Consider the following 21,891-nt stretch of genomic DNA (forward strand, 5'->3'; position numbering starts at 1 on the left):
TTCAGTTATAAATAAGGCAGGCAGGGAGCCAGTGGTGAGATTTACCACCAGTAGCTGGCCATGGTATAATGGATTCTTCTCCCATGGCAACCCATGAAACAATGAAAAAATCCTAAATAGTTCTTAATCCTAGGAGACGCTCTTCTATTTCCAGGATGCTGGTGGGGAAATAGCATGGCCAGGCCACTGTTTAGCCATTTTATGAAAAGCAAGGCAGTGGGATGTATGGAGGCTAAAAGTGGGCCTGAGCTTGGAAAGTCTGAGTTCGAGTCTCAGTCTGAGATCTCCTAGTACTAACTGGGCACTTTTCAGAGCTCTAGGCAATTCTCTAAGCCGACAAGGACAGAGAGAGAACTGGACGGAGTCTGGAGCTCCTGATGCCATGAGCACGTTAAGCAGAGCACAGGGAGAGGGGCAGGATCTGTGATCTCCATGATTTAGAGACCACCTGGATCGGGAACATTCACCACCTCCACCCCTTGCAATATGCATCAAGGATTTGGACTGGAAGCCACGTCTTGCCGACCCTGAGCCAACTCTCCGGCTGCTGGGTCATATTAAAATCTCCGTACTCTCCATCTGACATCATGGTCCCATAAACTGGGACACTTTTTAGGAACCAAACAGCATCAATACTGGAATTCTCATTATGAATATAGGCAGAGTGTCGTATACCCATCCATCCCTATTGATGTAGTTATAAGGATTTTCCGGGGCCATACTTTCTCAAGTGGGACAAACTCTGAGTAAAAGAACCAACCCGAGGTGTAAACCAGACAACAGGAAGCACAACTTGGTGGGACATTTGACTAACTTGCACCCTCTGATGAGCATGAACAAAAACACCACAGTGGCGATAACCACAACTCAATCATCAACACCTATTGTGGAACATGGATCAGAGCAATTCTACGAAGTCCAGATAGAGCCTTGGGCCTGGAATCAGGTAGATCTGAGTTCAAATCCAGCTGTAGACACTTACAGCTATGGCACCCTGGGCAAGTCACTTCACCCTCTTAGCCTCAGTTTCCTCATCTGTCAAATCCATCCGTTTCCTTCTCATCCTGGAGAAGGAAATGGTAAACCCACTCCAGTGCCACTGCCAAGAAAACCCCAACGGGGATCACGAAGTATGATGCACGACTGAAATGACTGAACCTATTCTTTGATTTTCCATGAGAAGGGGAATGTAAAAGGTGGGGCAAAGTCTTTCAGAAAATGTATTTTGAGAAATAAAAGAAAACAAAGATTTAAAAACTACTCAATAGCCTCATAGAGCATGAATACTTTTTTCCAGGAGAGAAACTAAGCAGAACAAAAATGAAACTAACTCTGAGTTAACAGACAGGAAATGGCTGATGATTATTAACATAAGAGTCACATCAAAATCAGCTGTTTGGGCACAGTCAGCCCATTGACGAGTGAGAGGAAAGGCCCTTCAGCGTCTCATTTGAAAAGAAGCTTTTGAGGAGAAGAAGGTATCATGAACAAATGCACTGTAACCTCACAAACAAGTCTTCGAGATGGAAACTTGGGAAAGGGAAACTGGGGCTTCCTAAGGCTGAGACCAGGTCTCTGATCACGACACCAGCATTTCTAGATTGATTTACATTGATCAGTGCTTAGCACACAGTAGGTGCATATTAAATATTTTTGATTGATCTTTTTCCATTATCAGTGAATCTTTAGAACATGGATAAGGGTCCTATGAGATTAAAGGAAGTTTTAAGGGAACTTGAGTTCACGTAATCCAAACCCCACATTCTCAAGTTGAGAAAACCAAGGCCACAGTGGTTAAGTGGTGTGCTCAATGTCATGACACAGCTAACAAGGAGCAGAGCAGATGCCCCAACTCCAAACATTTCCCACTGTACCGTGATGTCTCTTTGAGGCAATATCAATGGGGGGTTCACAGAGACACATGGCAACCAAGATCAATACTAACTCCCTACTTCACCACCAAAGAGTCATCAACACTCTGAACCCCCCCCCCCCGCCCCTCCCGTAATCATACACCAGCATTTCCTGAGCCCTTCCCCCAGAAGCGATCCAAACTACCTCCTTGTCCTTGTCCTAACTCTCTGATTTCTGTTAATAGCATCAAACATTCTCTCAGTCAGGAGGATTCAGTTCCTTGAATACCCCTCTCCCTCATACTAGCCCCAGAGATTCTTCCTTCATAGTGATTCTCACAACTGCCTTTTCCTCTCACCACTAACCTTATCACCTGATAATAGCCTGATAATACTGCAGTAGCTTCTTTTTAAAAAAACATAATTTTGATTTTGTCATTCTGAACTTAACAACCATCACCAGACCTTATCCAAAGAAAAAGAAGCTTCAATAGAAAATCCTGAGTCACTGTTACATCCAGCTTGTTTTACCCATTTTCGGACTGCAATCTCTCCATTACAAGACATCACACACAATGTCAGCAGGTTTTTAAAACACCAGCCTGCTTTTGTGGTAGCAAAGGACTGCCACCAGAGGAGATGCCCCTCCACTGAAGCACGGCGAAACTAATAATGAATGGAATGGATATTACTGTGCCTGAAAAAAGATAAACAGGAAGAATCCAGGAAACAATGGAAACTTTGCATGAATTGATTCAAAGTAAGCACCTAGATGTAAAAAAACATTTATAGCAAATCTTTTTGTACTGACAAAAAACTGCAGACGGGGAGGTGTCCATCACTTGAGTTAAAAGCTTGACAAATAATGGCACGTGAATGGAAGGGATTATTATTGGGCTATATGAAATGGTGAAAGGGACAGGTTTGGAGGTACCTGAGAAAATACGTATAAACTGAAGTAAAGTGAAGCGAGCAGAACCGGGAAATAATTCATACCAACACCATAAAGATTAATAACTTCAAAAGATTTAAGAACTCTGGTCTAAGCAATGATCTGGAATCCAGGATTCCAGAGAATCCATCATGGAGGAAGGCTACCCATCTCCTGCCAGAGGGGTTTGGAGTCAGGATTCAAAATCACATGCACAGCATGGAAATTTGTTTTCCTCAAAAACTGAGGCCGAGTGAAACAACTAGAACCAAGAATACATTGTACACAGTAACAGCAGGATTGCGCAACGATCAGCTATGAAAAACTTGGTTCCTCTCAGCAGTTCAATGATCCAAGGCAATTGCAAAAAGCGTTGAATAGAAAATGCCATCTGCATCCAAAGAGAGAGCTATGGAGAGTGGATGGAAATCGACATATGCTATGTTCACTTTTTTCCTTTTTCTTTTTTTTTCCCCTTGTGGTTTTCCCCTTTTGTTCTGATTTTTTTGTCTCTCAGCATGACTCATAAAGAAATGTGAATTTTGAAAAAGATTAATGTACATGTATAACCAGAAAAAAAAGAAAGCAATAAAAAAGGAAAAAACAATTGTTTTCCTTGACAGTATACAAGAATTTTTTTTAAAAACTGGGGAGGGGGTAGAAAAATACACATTTATTCATTGAAAAATAAAAGGAAAAAATGAAGGAAGCAGAACCAGGAAACTTATAAGTATGATGGCCACAAAAAGGCAAAAGAAAACAAAAATTAAGTTGACCACTATATAATTATAATGACCAACCTTATTTCTGAACAAAAAATATGAGAATTTGCCTCCCTCCTGTTCTTACAGAATTGAGGGACTATGAATATAGAAGCCTGCTTATATTATAGGATCTGGTTAATGTGGTATCGTTAATTTTACTGTTTAGCTTCCCCCCCTCCCTTTTCTTTTCTTATTTTTTATAGCAAGAGACAAATTACTAGGGTGATAGAAAGAAAAGAACTCTTTGGGGAAAATAGAGGTGATGTGAAAAAATTTCAAATCCATTTCTAAAAATAATAAACATCCAGCAGCATATGTTTCACCCCCTACTCAAAAACCTTTCCTGGTTCCCTGCTGCTCTCAGGACAAAGTCCAAACTTTTTCTTTAGCTTGGTATTTAAGGTATGTCCCACTCTGGCTCAAACTTTATTTAATTCCAAAGGGATTTACCAGGGGTTTTACTACGTGCAAGAAGCAAAGCTGAGGAAGACCAGGCATGTCTCAGGCCCATGGGTTTATACTCTATTTCACTGGCAATGAGGCAAATGAAGGCTTTTGAGCCTGGCTGGGATGTGGTCAGAGCAGTGCATCAATCAATTAGTGAGCATTTACTAAGCACTTACTATATGTATGGGAGTACACAAAAAAGGCAGAACAGTCCTTATGCCTTCAAAAGGGCAAATGAAGGGAGACAAAGTTCTTTCTCTCTCTCTCTCTCTCTCTCTCTCTCTCTCTCTCTCTCTCTCTCACACACACACACACACACACACTCATATACATAGTTCTGGTGTTAGTTCTGATGAGAAGAGTTGAAAGCCCAAACTACAGAAGCCACAATCAGCACAGGAGGAAAGAGAATCAGGAAAAGAGACTGACAGGACTGGGCAACCAACTATGTACGAGAGCTAAGCGACAGAGAAGTTGGAGATGAGTATATCTGGAGAGGGGCAGCCTGGGAGGGCAATGGTGCCTTCGAAAAGAAACAGCCATTAGAGAGGAAGGTTTAAGGGAGGGGACCGGGGAGAGATGAGTCAGCTTTGTGTGTATTTCACTTGAGAAAATGGCAGATGATCAAGCCAGAGTAGAAGTTTGGGGCTAGAGACATAAATCTGGGCATCATCTGTGCAGAGAGGATAACTGAAATTACAGGAGCCAAGGAAAGCATTGAGGGAGAGGAATCCAGAAGAGCTATCCAAGAGAAAGGGCCATGGACACACCGACTGGACAAACCTGTAGTCCCAGAGGGATCTAATCTACTAATAATATATTCTAGATAATCCTTTTGGGAGGCGGTGTCACATGGGATCATTAAGTTTCCAAATTTTGGAACTGGAAGAGACTTGGGGGTTCCAAATAAGGGATTTTATTTGAACCTCTTATTTCTCAGATGAGGAAACAGCCAGCCAACATCTAGATTCATGTCCTGGAGTGGTGGGGTGACTAGGTAAGTTACTTAACTCTCAGTGCCCCAGGTAACTCCATAAGATGGCCAAATTTCAGAGCGAGTGCCGGCCTGCATTGGTAGAACAAGACTGCCTGTTGCGAATTCCCTATGTCAATGAAATCACAAGTCTGTTTCTCCTCTCTTGGAGCCAATCATTTAATGAGCATTTACTGAGCACCTACTATGTGCCAGGCGCCATATCTTTGGTTACACTCTATTTCTTCCTAGAATGAATGCCCTACTATGTGACTGAGGCAAGTGGGTCTTAATTTCCTTATTATAAATGATCTGGATGGCCACCTATCTGAAATGCCTACAGGTAAAGTACCTACCTTCTACAAGGAGCCTTTTCCCTGGCCTGTTCCGGCTTGCTGCCTTTCCTCCAGACTGCCTCCCAATTTATCCTTGTTCATACAGAGCTGTTTGGGAGGGTCACCTCCCCCCTTCAATTGAGCAGGGTCTAGCTTGTGCCTTTCTTTGTATTCCCAGTAGTTAGCACAGTGTCTAGCACACAGTAGGAGCTTAATAAATGCATGCTCACTGACTGCTGCCTAGTTCTGGATCTTGAGTCCTTGAATTTCTTCCTCTTTTGGAGCTTCCAAAGCTCAGCCTTGTCTGTGGTTTCATACTTAAGCAGGCTACCTTGTATCACTGATCCCTCTGCTCTCTCTCCCCTCCCCAACTCAACTGGAAAGTAGAAACGTTTCTAGACACTTTGTTTCCTCACCAGCCTAGCACACTGACCTACATACAGGAAGCTCCATCAGACGGTCGCTGCTATCCACTGCCCCAGTGGCCGCTGAGAAAATGATTCACAGGGTCACGGATGGAGAGCTGGAAGGGACCCCAGAGGTCCACTGAGTCCCACCCCTTCATTCTACAAATGTGGAAAATGGAAGCCTGCAGGGGTTAAGCTAAACAACAAGTGCCGGATTACATGGCTAATAAGTAGTGGAACTGGGATTCCAACTCGGCCCAGGGGGTGCTGGGAAATATTTAACAACAAGCTCTCTGAAAAAGGGGGAAATACGTACGTGACAATTCATCTTTAATGTTCTCTCCATCACTTTTTTAAGACTAGACAATCAGAACAATAAATCAGGCCCTGAGCTGGGGTAAATGCTCATGATGAAAATTTAAGGATCGGTTCCAGGTGGCCCCAGGGTGCTACAGCCCAGATCCCTTGGATTTCAAATCTAGAGCTCTTTTAATTGTATAAAATACTTTGGTATTTAAAAGCCCTTCCTAGCTCCCCTTCCTACTCTTCCTACCCAGTTTTCTTCTACTTTATGATTCAGCTCCCCCGGTCTACAGCCTCACACAGGATGCTCAGTTTCCCAACTCTACACCTTTGCCCCCTGCCCGGAATGTCCTTCTTCACTTTCACCTCCTGGCTTTTTTTTAAAAACTGTTCAAATTCCATCTTCAGCAGGAGGCCTGCCCTAGCCCCATTCTTCCCTTCCACCCCCTACCCCTAGCCTACAGATGGCTTTCGTGTGTGTATGTGTGTGTGTGTGTGTGTGTGTGTGTGTGTGTGTGTGTGTGTAAGGGAACCATAGCTCCCTTCTGACCATCCTTCTACTTCTAGTCAGTAAAGTAAGTTTTCTAGGTAGCCAGCATAAAGGGGCAATGGGAGGAAAGCTGATTGCAAAGGGGGCCCCAGAGGCCTCGTACAGACTGTCCCAGAGATCAAAGGAGCGCCGTTACAGATGGGACCATACAGTGACCAACATTCGCATCCTGGCGATAGGTGCTGACTCGGGGGAAAGTAACGAAGCTCTTTGCTTGTCAAGGTTCCGCTCCTGTGCTCTGTGAATTCCAAACCAAGTCCAGACCAGCTGCAGACAGAGCCGCAGAACATCGAAAACGTGCCGACAATGGAGAGGAGGACTGGCAAGTTTCACCAGTGACTGAGGTGCCCGTTAAACTAATCCCCAAATGGCACAGACGGGACTTGGTCTTTTCCCACAAAACCCTTTAAAATGAGATTTCAAACTTCTGCTCTCCCCCTCCCCCTTCCAACCTCTCCCCAGAGCTCCAAGGTCACACGAACGCTTCTCCCTTCTGTCTCTCCCCTCTGCCCATGCCCTTCCCACCCCACCCCACCCTGTCCCTCCGTTATCTGCCTTTGTAATACTTTTTACCACTTTTCTGTGCTTTTTGTCCCCACAGCTCTTTGTTTAATTAAAGTGGGATTGCTACCCTGTTTCCTCCTGCCAAGAGTAATCTTTCCCCATCAGCACCCGAGGAACCGGGCCCGGCTGCTCCACTGCCTAAATTATCAATTCTGAATGTGTGTATCTTTAATGCACACAGCTGTTTGCAGCCTATCTCCCCCATTAGTATAGGAGGAACTCTCTGTGCCTTTCTTTGTGTTCCCCGGGGCCTAGCACAATGCCTGGTACATGGTAAGCACCTAATAAATTCCTGTTGGCTGACTAGACTGCGATGACTCTCAATTATTGTCTCATATATAATAGATAATTATTATATAATATGTTATATATTATAGACATGGACATATCTAGAAATAAAAATATAAAGTTATAAATAAATCTAGATAAAGCTGGAGATACACACACACACACACACACACACACACACACACCCCAGATGCGTATAGATTATATCTGTTCTGTGTGTGTATAAATCAGAGAGAGGCAGCCAGAAGGCCACTTTGCCAGGTACCAGGGTGAGCGCGGCAGGGCCCAGGGCCGAGGGGAGATCAGCCTGGGCTTTTCGCTTGGATCTCTTCTGGTCCGGAGCTCTCGCTGCGCTAGGACAGGCCATTGCCCACCCAGCCCCTGGTCTCAGGGCTGCTGGTGGAGACCGGCGAGGGAGGCCAGAGGAGGCCTCCGTGCAGAACGGGCCGAGGAGAGCTCAGGAGAAGGAGCGCGAGGCAAGGACGCAGGCAGGCGGGGAGATATTCAAAGAGAGGAACAGCAGCCCCAGAGTAAATATTTACCGAGAGTCTGGCTCCTGCCTCCAACAGTACTTTACAGACCTGGGTTCCCAAGGAGCCAGAACCAGCCCGCTGGCCGGCACCTGCTAAGACAGGAGGATGGCCAAGGCTGGGTCACAGAGCTCTCGTGGGAGGCCACGGCAGCCTTCACCCATTTGGAAAGGCCTCAGCTAACCTGGAGGCTGCCTCCGCTCCAGACTGCTCTATGTGGCAGGCTGTGACTCAGCCTGGGACTTCCCTGGTACAGAGGAGGAGGAAGCCCCTCTTCTGTGCAGGCTGGCACCCTCTAGTCTTGAAAGTTACAGAGGATCAGGACAATTGAATGAATACCCGTCAGAGGCTAAGTCCTTCTTAGCTTTAAGAATACCTCTCTCTAACCCCCTCCCCCCCAAATCTTTCTTCATTCTACGGCCTTTCCTCTGTTAATTATTTCCATTTATCCTGTACATGGCTTATTTCCTCACGTCATCTTCCCCATTAGCTTGTAAATCCTCGGAGTAAGAAGCTGGCTTTTGCCTCTTTTTGTAGTTGGGGGCTTAGGCCCAAGCCCGACACAGCCTATGCCAGGCTGGCCCCCATTTAGTATTCTGAAAAACCCTTGATGGTCCGAGGTGTTTGTGCTAAAAATATTCAATAGCGTCTTAAGCAATAAATAATTTTAGAATATTGTAAGTAGGATATGAAATTTTTCCCCTTGAAAACATTGGAAACCATCCAACTATCCCATGCTGCCTTTCTTCCCACGAAGGGGATCAACGGCTGACATTTATGAGTAAACGAGTGGTACGGTGGATAGAGTCTAAGTCTGGGAGTCAGAAAGACCTGAATTCAAATCTTGCCTCAGATACAATGATCCTGAGCAAGCCACTTAACCTGTGCCTCAGTTTCTCCATTTGCAAAATGAAGTTAATAAAAAAATATTAGATAATAATAATAGATAGATAACCCCTCCCAAGATATGAAAATTATAAGATAACATGCAAAACTTACAGCGTTCTATACGTGCACACTCCTAGGTACTGCTTGCAACCATCTCCTTTGAGATAATGTCATTCCCATTTTACAGATGAGAATACTAAGGCACAGAAAACTGCCTTTCCTAGGGTCACACAACTACTAGTATCAGAGGAAGAACTGGAACCCGGGTTGTGGGATTCCTTTCAGATGGGGACTGCCATCCCTCCCCACTCAAAATGGGAGATTTGGCCCCCAGTTCGCCACTTTCTTTGCCCAATGTCCTTTACCACAGCTGGCAGTCACGTACTGTTTCCAAGCTGGCAAAGTGCTTTTCATACCTCACCTCAGTCCTGTGAAGTGGGTGCTATTATTGCCCCATTTTACAAATGAGGAAGCTCAATTTCAAAGGGGGAAAAGTGACTAGCGCAGGGACACACAGCTAGGATGGAGGCCAAGGGTCGGAGAATCCTGTGACACTGGCTGTCCTGGAGGTGAGAGCCCTGGGCTGGCAACGCTTGTGTTCTCTCGCTGTGTCTCCTTGTCTCTCTCTGTCTCTGTAAATCTTCTCTGAATGTCTCTCTCTTGTCTCTCTCTTTCCATGTCTGTTTCTCTGTATTTTTTTTCTGTCTCTCTTTCTCTGTCTGCTTCTTCTTTCCCTTTTTCTCCTCCTTTCTTCCCCTCCTTCCTTCTTTCTTTCCCCCTCCCTTCCCTTCTCCCTTCTACTACAAAAGGAAATTTTGTCGATTCTGTTATGACCCAGCCAGCCACTGCCCCAGTGCCGGGTGCTGGGCAAGCTCAGCCGCTCTCGGCGCTTTCCAATGGGCATTCACTACAGAAGGTGGAGGAGTCCGTGCTCTCCCCCCAGCACCCCCAAACCGGAGATCGGCCCTAAAGCAAACAGGGCCGACCAACCCCCCCCCCCAAATTCAGACAAACAAACAACAGCGACCGTAAAACCGGCCTCGCCCAGAATCAGGAAGGCCCGGCTCCCCGGGGACCTCACGATGCCAGCTTCCTGGTGCCTCCACAGAGCCTGCAGGCTTCGGAGGCTACGGGGGTGGGGGATCATCTGAACCAAGTGGAAGAAGATGTGCAGAAGCAGCCATTTGCCAAGCAGCCGCCGGCCCGGCTCGCAGCTCCAGCCGCCCTCTCGGCGCTTAGCCCCCTCTGCCCCTACACACAAAACCACTAAGAGAAGCCCCTGCTGTCTCCACAGAGCCCCCTCTCTAGACTCAAGGCACGGGGAGATCTGCATCCCAGGCCCCGCTCAGCCGCTTGTTAAATGCCCTTGAACAGGCCTCCCTGGGCCTCAGGTTCCCTATCTGTACAATGAGTGTATTGGGCCTTCCTAGAATGAGACTCCAGACCCAGGACTGGTCTTCCTGGTGAAGCAACCGGGAGCTCACCTCTCGCCCTGTGGCTGCCCCTGCGCCTCCCTGGGGCTGCACACTCAAGGGACTGGCTCGTCCCCGGGGGGCGGGACAACGGCGGGCGCAGAGGGTCTGCGGGAGCCACGGCTGGCTCTGACAGAGGGCACAGTCCGGTCACCAAGGAGACCCGAGATCCACCCCCCCCCCCCGAGCTTGTGTGCCCCGGCTGTTTGCACACTGCCCCCCTCTCAGACTAGGAGCTCTCAGGCACTGAGGTTTTCATGTTTTTTGCATCCTTCACTCTGTGACATTGGCACAGTGCCCGACACACAGTAGGCTCTCAGAATGGGAACCAGCATCAAGGTCCACTGGCTCATAGTGTTTCCTCACCCTGGAAGTTTTATGGAATCAAAAGGTTAAAGGGAGGCCCGGCCCCGTGCCAAACACGTGGCCCCGAGTCGCCATAAGCCTCCAAAAACAAGGCTAAGTAAGAAGCCGGCAGGGTGGTCGCCCTGGCAAGGAGCCAGCCGGGCTGTTGGCCCGCTCCCCCCCTTCCTCTCCGTGGCTAAAAGCTCCAGGAAGGGAAGAGGTCAGCCAGACCCCTCTCTCTCCATCTCTCAGGGAACTGGCTACCTCCCCTCCCCGATGTCCTGTCACTCCGGCCTGAGCAGGGATGGCTGGCATCATGCTGGGGGGCCACAGCTGACTCTTCTTGCCCTCCCCCCCCAGCAGAGGGTGGCGTAACAGCCCATGCTCCCTCGCCCCTCCCCCAGAACACCTGCCCCGGCTGTCCTAATCACCTTCCAGCTACTTCCTCCAGCATAAGTCACAAATGACAGACTGGGGCAGCTGCAAGGGCTCTGGCCTCCCTTCTGCCAGGCCCGCAGATGACATCACAGGGTGACGAGGACCCGGCAGCAGCGGCCCCACAGCCCCGGCCCAGCCCCTGGTTCTGAGATCCGGGCCTTCCTTCGGGACGAGCCAACCCCAGCCGTGGCCTTGCAAGGGGCGTCTGTAGTTCCTGTCCCCCAAGCCTGGGAGCCAGATGAGGCTCCCTACAGTTCTGCCATCGTGGTCAGCCCCGAAGACTTCCTCCTGCTGCAGACCCTGCGTCACCCCACTCCAGGAAATAGGGAAGAGACACCTTAAGCAACCCCCCCAACCCTCTCCCTCCTTCAAAGGAGTTAGGAGGAGCCGGCATCCGAGTCCCTAGAACCCCCAGCCGGGCCAGAGGGGACTGGACAGGAGGATGAAGGTGGACCAAGGCAGCCCCCAGAGCAGCACTGAATTACAGGGAGTTATTTGCACTTGCAAACTGGTTTTTTCCTGGTCTCTAGGTTCTGTACCTGCCTTCCCTCCACAGCTGCCTGAGCAGGTCATTCCCCTTCCCGAGGTTCGGAGACCGTCACCATTCGCTCTGTGGCCCCTCTCCCAGCTTCCTACCCAGTCTTTCCCTCTGACACGCTCTCCACTCCGGTCCAAGGGGCCGACCCGCTGTTCCTCAGCAGGACGTTCTCTTTCCCGCTACCAGGCTCTGCCTGACCTCCCTCCAGCCCCCATATGGAAAGCATCCCCCCCTCGTCTCTACCCCTCAGAACTTCTGACAGCCTTCAACAGGCAGCTTAAAGGCCACCTTCTTCACGCGGCCTCCCTTGATCCCCCCGGCTGCGAGGGCCCCCTCCCCATCCCATAGATCACCCTCTGCCTCGGCTACAGAGTTGTGCATATTTTGTAAAAGGAGGCAGGGTAGCATGGAGAGTCAATAAGACCTGGATTCAAGTGTTCCCTCCGATCCGTGTGACCCTGGGCTTCCTGGGACTCAGTTTCCTCATCTGTAATCAATATCTGTAATAAAGTGGCTGGCCTAGATGGTCCCGAGGGCCTTCAAACTCTAGATTTGTGATTCTATGTGAATACAAGAGGGCTGGTTATCATACTTTATGAGTAATTAGTGGTGGACAAGAAAGCCTGAGGAAGAAGATGGAGGAAGAAACCAGAGCCAGAGACCTGAGGGTTAGGGGGTCACTGCCAATTATGCATCAGTGGTGGGGGAGGGGGATAGAGAGAAGTGGGGGGGGAAGGAAGGGGGGAGGAAGGAGGAAGGAGACAAATGGGGGGAGAGGAAGAGGGGGACAGAAGGGGAGGGGAATAGGAAGGAGAGGAGAGAGAAAAGGGGAAGGGGGGAGGGAGAAGGAAAGGAGGAGAAGGAAGGAGAAGTGAAGAGAGAGAGGGGAAGGAGTGAGAAAAATGGGGGAGGGAGAGGGAGGCAATGGGTATATAGCCTTCACGTCACAGGTGATGGGAGAAAGTGGCATGTCTCAAACTTAAAACAAACTCTGTCTCTGCTTCCAGATGCCCAGAGTGCTACGGTTTACAAAACCTTCCCCTGGCACCAGCCCCAGGAGGCAGGTTACCGTCCCTGTTCAACAAGTGGAGCGAGTGCCTGGCACCCAGGGCCTGGCCAGAGACCCCGCGGCCAGCAGGAGCCAGCGCCGGAGCTCCACCTGAGCTTCTAAGAGCAACGAAGCCCAAGGCTTTTTAAAACCCCAGGAATGGAGCTGCCTCCGGACTCCAACTGGACACAGAGAACAAGGCTTATGGGAGCGAGACCCCCTCATGCTCTCCTTGGGATGGAATCCCCCACTTTGGGCGCCCACAGAACCTCCACACAGTCTGATCAAGCCCCTGGAGCCCGACGCACAAGGGGTTTTTAAATAATGGAAGGAAAGGCCAAAGTTCAGTTAGAAGTTAGCAAAAATGAAGACATCGATATTTCTCCCCCAGATTCACAGATATTCCTGAAATCCATCCCTGGGCCCAGGTTAAGAAGCTGCATATAGGGAGAGAAACATCCGATGCCCAAGAAAGCCCTCCACGTCCAACTGGCCATCGCTCCCTCACCGAAGACACAACAACTGCGGAGAACATGACTGGCCCCGCCACGAGTGGGCAGGCAGCACGGGGCCTCAGGGCCTCAGAGGCCCACCAATATAACCTTCCAGTTTCTCCTGGGAGCAAACAGGCCCAAGCCCCCTGGCTGGTGAAAGGCAGAGCAGGACAGGGAATCCTGTCCCTTTGGGCCAATCCCCTCGTTTTAGAAGTGAGAAAACTGAAGGGGATTGGTGATTTTGCAGGCTCACGGACACAGAGGTTAGAGCTGGAAGGGACCTTTCCCCCTCAATTTACAGATAAGGAAACTGAGGCCTTTGTCCAAGGCTGCACAGGTAGCGAGCCCCGGAGGTGCATCCTGTGACTCCCCACTTTAGCCCAACTGGTCAGAGGAGGACCCCCAAAGTCCGGGAGCGGACATGAGACCTCAGACACCGGGGAATGGCCACCAACAAGGAGCTCTGGGACAGAATGACGCCAGAGGCCCATTGCTTAGCCGGAGGGGCCCTCCCTCCCAGCCCCCCCCAGGACTCGCCAGGTGAGCCGGCATGGTGAGTGGGGGCCACCCCCGTGTCTGGAAGACAGGTTCAAACTCCATCACAGCCACTTGAGTCACACAATTTCTCTGCACCTCAATTTCCTTAAAAATCAGTGGGTTAGATCAGACAACCTCTAAAACACGTTCCTGTTTTAAGTGAAAGCCATGATCCTGCCGCCTCCGAGCTCACAGAGTTCCCAGACAACAGCCCCCGAGGCTCTCACGGGAGCCTCAGTGCCTCAGTTTCTCATCTTCTTGATTCCGTCACCCGCACCACACGAGCCCCTTGCCCCCTGCTGGCCCTCACGGCACGGCTGCCGCCTGGGCATGTGTGTGAGGGTGGAGGGGAAGGAGACAAGCCTGCCCAGCACAGATGCAGAGGGGACCTGTGTGCCCCTCGCTACGAGCCCTCAGAGAGGTACCCACATGCAGGGAGGCAAAGCGTGGCACCTCAGCTCCAGGCACGGGGACGGGGGGACGAGCCAAGCGCCCTGGAGTCACAGGAGGGAGCGGCACCTCTGATCCTGTCTGCGTGGCCCTGGTCAGACTTCTCTGTGCCTCAGTTTCCCCATCTGTAGAAGTGAACTAGAAAGACTCTGAGATCCCTCCCAGCTCTGAATTCACAGGTAAGCTGTGACACCCTGGCTAGAGAAGCTGGTCTGAGTTAAAATTCTATTTTGCCCACTTAGTTAGTTGTTTTCATTGATGTCTGACTTTTTGTGACCCCATTTGGGTTTTTTTGGGGGCATATTCCCTGAAGGGGTTGGCCATTTCCTTCTCCAGCTCATCTGAAAGATAAGGAACTGAGGCAGACAGGGTGAAGTGACTTGCCCAGGCTCACACAACCAGTGAGTGACTGAAGCCAGATCTGAGCTGAGCTCTCCCTGATTCCAAGTCCAGCACTCGAACCACTGCCCCGTCTGCACTTACTGGCAGTATAACCCCAAACTCCTCGGGCCTCCGCTTCTTCTTCTGTGAAGGGTCTATACTAGAGGACGCTCATCCCAATTCTAAAGTCTGTGGTCTTTCATTAGTACTTCTTACACACACACCCTTGGGGGTGGGGACGGGGGAAGGTAAACTGTAAAACAAATTCCCATTTTACACAGGAGAAAACTGTGTCTTGTGCAAGGTTCCTTGGCTTGTTCTGCCAGGCTGGACGGCACTGACGGGGGCACTTTCTGACAGGGCTGGGTCTCGCATCCTCCTGGGCAATCCCAAGTCCATGCATGTGGGCATTCTCTCGCAGCTGCCCGGCTTTGCCGCCTGTGGGCTCCCTGCCACCATTAGTCACCAGCTTCCCTCCCACCCACCACACATCTCCCTCCCACCCAGAGGCCGCAGAACAAAAAGTAAACACTAAAGTTGGACAGGCACTAAGAGGGGGGTCCAGGCTGGGAAGAAGCAGGCCCCTGCCCTGAGCCCTCGGGGGCCGGCACCTCCCCGGAGGACAGGGAGGACAGCTGATGCAACTAGGGTGGAACAAGCGGGCGAGCCGAGGGGACACTGCCCCCTCTTCCCCCCCCCCAAGCTAAACAAGCCTCAGAACTAGGCCGTGGGCAAAGCTGGTGGTTAGCAGGTGCTCCCCAATGGGCCTGCCTGGGCTCATGCATGTTGGTGGTGAGAGGGACCTTTGAAGTCCCTGAGGGTCACACGGAACCATTGTCCCTCCAAGGGAAGGGTCTTCCTAGATCCTCCAAACCGAAGCCTCCATTGTACCAGGGGGGAAACAAAGGCCCCATGGAGGCAAAAAAGTCACGGGACCCTAGACTTGGAGCTGGAACAGACCTCAGAAGCCCAGGCCCAATTCTCCTAATACTGGCTAACTTTTATTCTGTTCTAGGATCGTGAGAAGTCAAGCAAATAGACTCAAGCAGCCATTGGGAGGAAGACCGAGTCCGACCCTTCACTTTACAAAGGGAAAAACCGAGGCACAAAACTGAGCTCTGAGATGGGCCACACGAGTATTAAGTGTGAGAGGCAGAATTTGAATCCAGCCCAGTTGCTGAGCCAACGACCGCTTTATTCCCGGGTGCTCTGAGTTTGGGGGTATTTTTGGGTGAGGTGAGGGAGACAGTGAGAAATCTGTTCACTGATTCAGGTCAGACCCGCTCCTAACTCCCAGACTCAAGTCACCAGCACGTGACCCCCGTCTTCCGGGCCCCCAGGCACGCTCTGGCCACTAGGACACTCGGCCTCCCATTTTACAGCACAGTCAGACTGAGGCCCAGAGGGCAGAAATTAGCCCCAAGTCTCGGGTGCTGGGCAGCAGCCAGGCCCGAGAGCTCCGGGAGACCTGTGGACCCTCCAACCCTGCCCTGCCCGGCGCCAGGTCTCCAGGCGGGAGGAATCCTCTCGGCCCCACAGCCTGGCCATCCACCCGGAGCCACAGCAGGCTGTTACCATGGAGGCAGATGAATCATCTCCCAGCCCCATGTCAGCCGCTATGCTGGGACAGGGGCTTCCACGGCCTCCCGCAGCAACAGGGTGCCTCGTGTCAGAGCCGAGGGGAGCCCCCGGCCCAGCTGGCCCGGAGAACAGCTGGCCCGGGGGACGCCCGCCCTGCTCTGGCCCTCCCCCCAGGAACAGCTGCCCCCTCCCCGGCCAGCAGCCCCCTACCTCCCTTCCCAGGCCAGCTGGCCACACCGGGCCGTTAGCCGGGGCGGGGGCAGAGGCTGCGTCCGTCCCCGTGCTCTCTGCATGGGTGCACAATCCCCGTGGATGCCGGCCTGGGAAGCCCCCCAGCCCACCCCGACGGGCACTCAAGCTGTGTCCACGTCACGCTCCCACCTTCACCGCCAGCAGGAACGGGGAGCCCGAGTCCGGGCTGGTCGGGGTCCCCAGGTCGCCCTCCTCCAGGACAAACACATCTTCATCCTCCAGGACCTTGTCGAGAAAGCCTATCGCCTCCTCTTCCTCTTCCATGGCCGCTGGAGCCGCGGCAGGCAGAGGCCAAACAGGAAGCCGGCGGGTCCCACGCAGAGGCGGCAGCGGCGGCAGCTCCGAAGGGGGCTGGGGGCAGCCGCCGAGAGGCCGAGGGAGGGGAGGGGGCGCGGAGTCGAGCGGGCCTACGCCGGCGTGCCGGCCTCCCCAGAGTCAATATTGGAAGCCGGCCACGGGCTCTCGATGAAAGGGGGCATTATGAGCGCCTTCGCCGCTCCCGGGCTGGGCTGCCCTCGGCGTCTCCCCTCGAACGGCCCGTCTCCTCCCACCCGGGAGCGCGAGGAAGCCGAGGCCCCGCCGACCCCGGGGCAGACCCTGCCCGCCTCGGGCTGCCTCCGCAAGCCTGGCTCCGATTCCGGGGCTGTCACGGCGGGCGCCCACCCCGGAGGAAAAAGAAACCACCCGCGCCGCGCTACTTCCTTAAAGTCTGTGCTGCTCCCGCGGCGGCAGCCCCGGAGCCGCCGCTGCTCCCCCTGCCTCCCTGGCAGCTGCCGCCCCGGCCCTTCCTCCTCCGCCGCGGCCAGTGAGCTCCCAGCCAGCCCCGGCCCCACAAATCCCGCCCTTTCAGGGCTGGAGGCTTCAGCCTGCTATTAATATACAGGAAATGCACGTCTTGACTTGTGAGGTGGAGCTGTTCCCTCTCTGTGGCCACTGGGCGCACTGGCAAAGGGCTGGGGTTGGGGAGGAGGCTATGGGGGGCCAGAGGGGAACAGCCTGGCTCCCCGGGGACTGAGGAGAGACCTCTCCCACTTACAGCCCCCTCTGCCCTGGGGACTGAGGAAAGACCTCTCCCACTTACAGCCCCCTCTGCCCTGGGGACTGAGGAGAGACCTCTCCCACTTACAGCCCCCTCTGCCCTGGGGACTGAGGAGAGACCTCTCCCACTTACAGCCCCCTCTGCCCTGGGGACTGAGGAGAGACCTCTCCCACTTACAGCCCCCTCTGCCCTGGGGACTGAGGAGAGACCTCTCCCACTTATAGCACCCCTCCCTCCCCCCCTGCTCCAGGACTGAGGAGAGACCTCTCCTACTCACTGCAGCCCCTGCCCCGGGGACTGAGGAAAGATCTCTCCCACTTACAGCCCCCCCTGCCCTGGGGACTGAGGAAAGATCTCTCCCACTTACAGCCCCCCTCTGCCCTGGGGACTGAGGAAAGATCTCTCCCACTTACAGCCCCCCCTGCCCTGGGGACTGAGGAAAGATCTCTCCCACTTACAGCCCCCTCTGCCCTGGGGACTGAGGAGAGACCTCTCCCACTCATAACAGCCCCGCCTGCCCCAGGGAATGAGCTAGAGTTGGGACATGGCCCCGAAGCCTTTACTCCTGTCCCCATGTCTCAACTCCTGGGAGTAGACCAGAACCTTCCCTCGGGCTCCCCTGCCCTGCACCCTATACCCCGGGGCGGGAGGGAAGGGGGAGGAGAAGAAGAGGGGTGGGAGTAAAAAAACCAAAGCACAGCAGGGAAAGGGAGTGGGGGCCACTTAGCCCTGCGGGGCAATAGGAGCTCCTTGGACTAGCCTCCCAGCTCCTCCCAGAATCACAGAAGCATCAACTCAGAGCTGGAAGGAGCACAAGAGCCAGTCCAATAGCCCCATTTTACAGAATTAGAACTTTCTCCACTGAACCCAAGACTCCCACTAGAGGCCACAAATTCTGCCCTCTCCCTGGATCCCACTCCAGTTTAGTTCCATGTCCTCCCCAGTGCCCAAAGAGATTCATCTGGACCTACGTGGGAGAAGGTGGGAGCAGTTCTGTGATGGGGCAGAAAGGAGTTCCTCCTCCCCCCATGTACACATTCATGTGCTTCTTAGCACCCCTGTGCCCACCTCCCTTCCTTAGGGATTTCTGGGATCTTTGTTTTTAAAGTCCAACTTATCCAGCGACAGTCGGGCCCCAGAAGCCAAATGAGACGAGCTTGGGGGGAAGCAGCCTTGGGCCATGTGCTTCTCCCACACAATGTGGCCACTTACCCGAGGTTTCAGTACTGAGACCAGCAGTGTGTCATGTCAGTTGGGTCAGGAAACAGAGAGAAAAAGGGGGCAAAGTCTCTCCCCTTCCCTCCTTTCCCCCTTCTCCCCCCACTGCCCCAATCCCACCAATCCCAGGTCATAATCTGTTGGGTCGGTGGGCTAAGTAAGCTTCAAAATCCACCCAGGCCCCCTCATTTCTGATGTCGGCAACCTTCTGAAAACCTCATGGCAGTGAGGTTTTAATGGCCACCCCCATAGCCCTCACCCCATCTGAACTGGGGACTTTGGATCCCAAATGGACTCTTAGAAAGGCTCCTGGGGTTAGGGGAAAGAGCAAGAATGGACCTCAGGAGTTCTGTTTTACAGACGAGGAAGTCAAGGCCCGGAGAGGCGAAGGGTCTTGTCCAAATCCCTGGACAGGGAGTAAGCAACAGAGCTGAGAAGGCACATCATCCCAGCGGAGGCCAGAAGCCTTCTGCTGGCTGGACCTCCTTCACCAACTTCCCTGGATCCCTCTGTGATGGACATCGGCCCGCCCCTTCTGCAAAGCCCTCCTGGCGAGCCCAACCCACACGGGCCTTCTTCCCTCCCTGAAATGAGAAACAGATGAGAGGCTGGAGAGAGAGAAAGAAATGAGAGACGGGAGAGACAGAGACAGAGACTGGAGAGCCAGAGACAGTGGGGAGAGAGAGAGAGAGAGACAGTGATGAGAGAGACAGAGACAGAGACAGAGACACACACACACAGAGAGAGAGAGAGAGAGAGAGAAAGAGAGACAGACAGCGATGAGAGAGAGAGAGAGATGGGAGACTGGAGGAGACAAAGACAGACAGAAATGGAGAGATGAGAGACTGGAGAGAGAGACAGAGACACCTAGAGATGAGAGAGTGGAGGAAGAGAAAGACAGAGACAGAGAGACTGGAGAGAGACAGAGAGAGACAGAAATGGGAGATTGGAGACACAGAGACAGAGATGAGAGAATGGAGAAGGAGACGGACAGAGATGGAGAGATGAGAGAATGGGGAAAGAGACAGAGACACAGATGAGAGAGTGGAGAGAGAGATAGAGACAAACAGAAATGGGAGATTGGAGAGACAGAGACAGACAGAGATGGAGAGATGAGAGAATGGAGAGAGACAGAGACACACCGATAAGAGACTGGAGAAGGAAACAGAGACAGACAGAAATGAGAGACTGGAGAGAGAGACAGAGACAGATGAGACAGAGATGAGAGACTGGAGAGAGAGAAAGAGAGACAGAGGTGAGAGTGGAGGGAAAAAAAAGAGAAAGACAGAGAGGGACAGAGTGTGTGTATGAGTGTATGTGCGCGTGCATATATGCATGTTTGGAATTCTAAGGCAGCACAGTGCTGTGGGGAGCTCCTATATTTGGAGTCCGAGGGCCTGGTTTCCAGTCTCACTCTGTCCCTTCCTGCCTTTTCCATGCTTCCAAGAAGGGGCAATCCAGAATGATGCTTTTCTCCAGGAACTCCCCAGAGACCCACTCTTCTTTCCATATCCATGAGCTGGGAGCTGTGGAGCTTCCCCGTGGAAAGGACTTACGACGGCGATGGGAGAGTCACTTCCTCTCACTGGGTCTCAGGACCCTCTCCATGAGGGGGTTGGACTCCATGGCCTCTGAGGTCCATTTCTGCTCTGGGAGAAGAAACTCTGGAGCTGCTGCAATTCCCAGTGACCCTTTCAGTCGGAGGGGTCTCAGTGTACATTTGTGGAAGGAATGTCCACTGTGGAAGCTCCTAGAAACCTGGAAAGACCTTGATGGGCCAGGGTCCTCTCTCCTGCTACATGCGATGTTACTTGTCCCAGAGCAGCTCAGTTGAGGACTTTCCCTTTTTAAAACTCAGGCCTGAGGGTTCAGTGTTGTTGAGAACTCCCAGATCAGGAAACTCCCTTCATTATGGCAGATCACCATCTGCTCAGCTTAGTCCCGGAAACATGAGCCGTCTCCCCCAGAGTCACCCAGCCAGCATCTATAGAACATATCTCCTTGCCTGAGAATCCCTACTTTTTGGCCGCTCTGGCAAGGCTTCTCCCGACCTGCTTTTCATTGAATGCTTCTCATTTTTTCCTCACATACCCTATTACCCAGATTTCCCAGACTCCCACAGGAAGCACATAAGCCACCTTTTCCAAAGGCCGCCGTGTCTAGCTAGAGCTGTAAGGGACCTCGGATAACCATTCCAGGGTGAGACCATTCCAATATTGGGAAGGGAAGGGTGGGAAAGAGGCAGTGGGAAGGGGCAAGATCTCCTCCCCTCCTCACACTGGAAAAGGAAGTCAATCAGCCCTGTATTTGGGAGGGGGCTTAGAAAAATAATCTGCTGGAAAGAGGTCCACGTGGGCTTCTTGCCAGGCTCACCAGCAGGGTGGGCAGCGCTTCCCTTCAGCATGGCCCGACTCCTCCTGACTACCAGGAGGACTCTCCGGGCCTGGGGGTGAAGAGCTGATTTCCCCCAGACTCCAGAGGGCATCCCGATGCCAGCCAATCCTGGCGGGGAGGGGGGCTCTCTGGCAGAGTGCAGCTAAGCCCCACCCAGCGCTTCCTCAGAACTTCAGGACTTGGCTGCTTCCCCCATCACTGGATTTTCCCTTAGCCCAGCCCTGGGCCCGGTTATAAATAGCCATGGCACTTCTGAAGGGCCCTTTCAGCCACAATTCCACGTTTGGTTTGTAGGGGAGAGGCTGCTCCCAGGGCTTGGGAAAGGACAACGCCCGGTTCTCTGGGCAATGGCCATCAGCCTGCTGGGCCCTGGGGCCCTCTACCTGCGGCTCCATCTCCCAGGCAACATTCTCCGGCTCCTGAGGCACAATGACCAGCTCAGCCATCCCAGCCAAGGGAGAGAACAGGTCTCCGCCTGACCACCCCATCCCATGCCAGCCAGGGGAAGGTTTGAAGTTTACCCTCCCAACCATGAACACCCCAGGGACAGTCCTGGACCCCCAATGCCTCAGGAGACAGAGGACCCAGGTTCAGATTCTGCTCCTGATGCTTGCTCCTTGTATGGCTTTGCCAGGAACTGCATCTCACTGGGTCTCAGTTTCCTCATCTGTAAAAAAACGAAGAGAACTGGACTAAATGGCCTCTGGGGTTCCTGTGATCTAACCTCTAGCCATACAGGCCAGCCATTAACCCAGGCTGCTCCCCTCCCTCTCTTTCTCCTTAAGTTACCTCGGGTTTACTTATCTTTACCCGAGTTTTATCGCCAGTTCCTCCTCCACCCTGACCTAGAATACAAACTCCTTGGGAGCAA

At 52.4% G+C, this 21,891-nt stretch overlaps 1 protein-coding gene across 4 annotated transcripts in view; it reads right to left on the reverse strand.

The window, feature by feature from the left end:
• The window catches only part of ABR (ABR activator of RhoGEF and GTPase), a 283,141-nt gene that overhangs the window by 118,254 nt on the left and 142,996 nt on the right, over positions 1 to 21,891 (reverse strand). Inside the window, exon 1 of one of the 4 annotated variants that reach the window (XM_051992222.1) lies at positions 16,499 to 17,078. The exons of the other annotated variants lie outside the window; for them this stretch is intronic. Within the exon in view, the coding sequence (XP_051848182.1) occupies positions 16,499 to 16,633 (135 nt within the window). The 5' untranslated portion in view covers positions 16,634 to 17,078. Of the gene's footprint in view, positions 1 to 16,498; positions 17,079 to 21,891 lie in introns of those variants that run through there. 4 annotated transcript variants of the gene reach the window in all.

The sequence above is a fragment of the Antechinus flavipes genome, chromosome 4 (genome assembly GCF_016432865.1).
Source record: "Antechinus flavipes isolate AdamAnt ecotype Samford, QLD, Australia chromosome 4, AdamAnt_v2, whole genome shotgun sequence".
Taxonomy (NCBI): domain Eukaryota; kingdom Metazoa; phylum Chordata; class Mammalia; order Dasyuromorphia; family Dasyuridae; genus Antechinus; species Antechinus flavipes.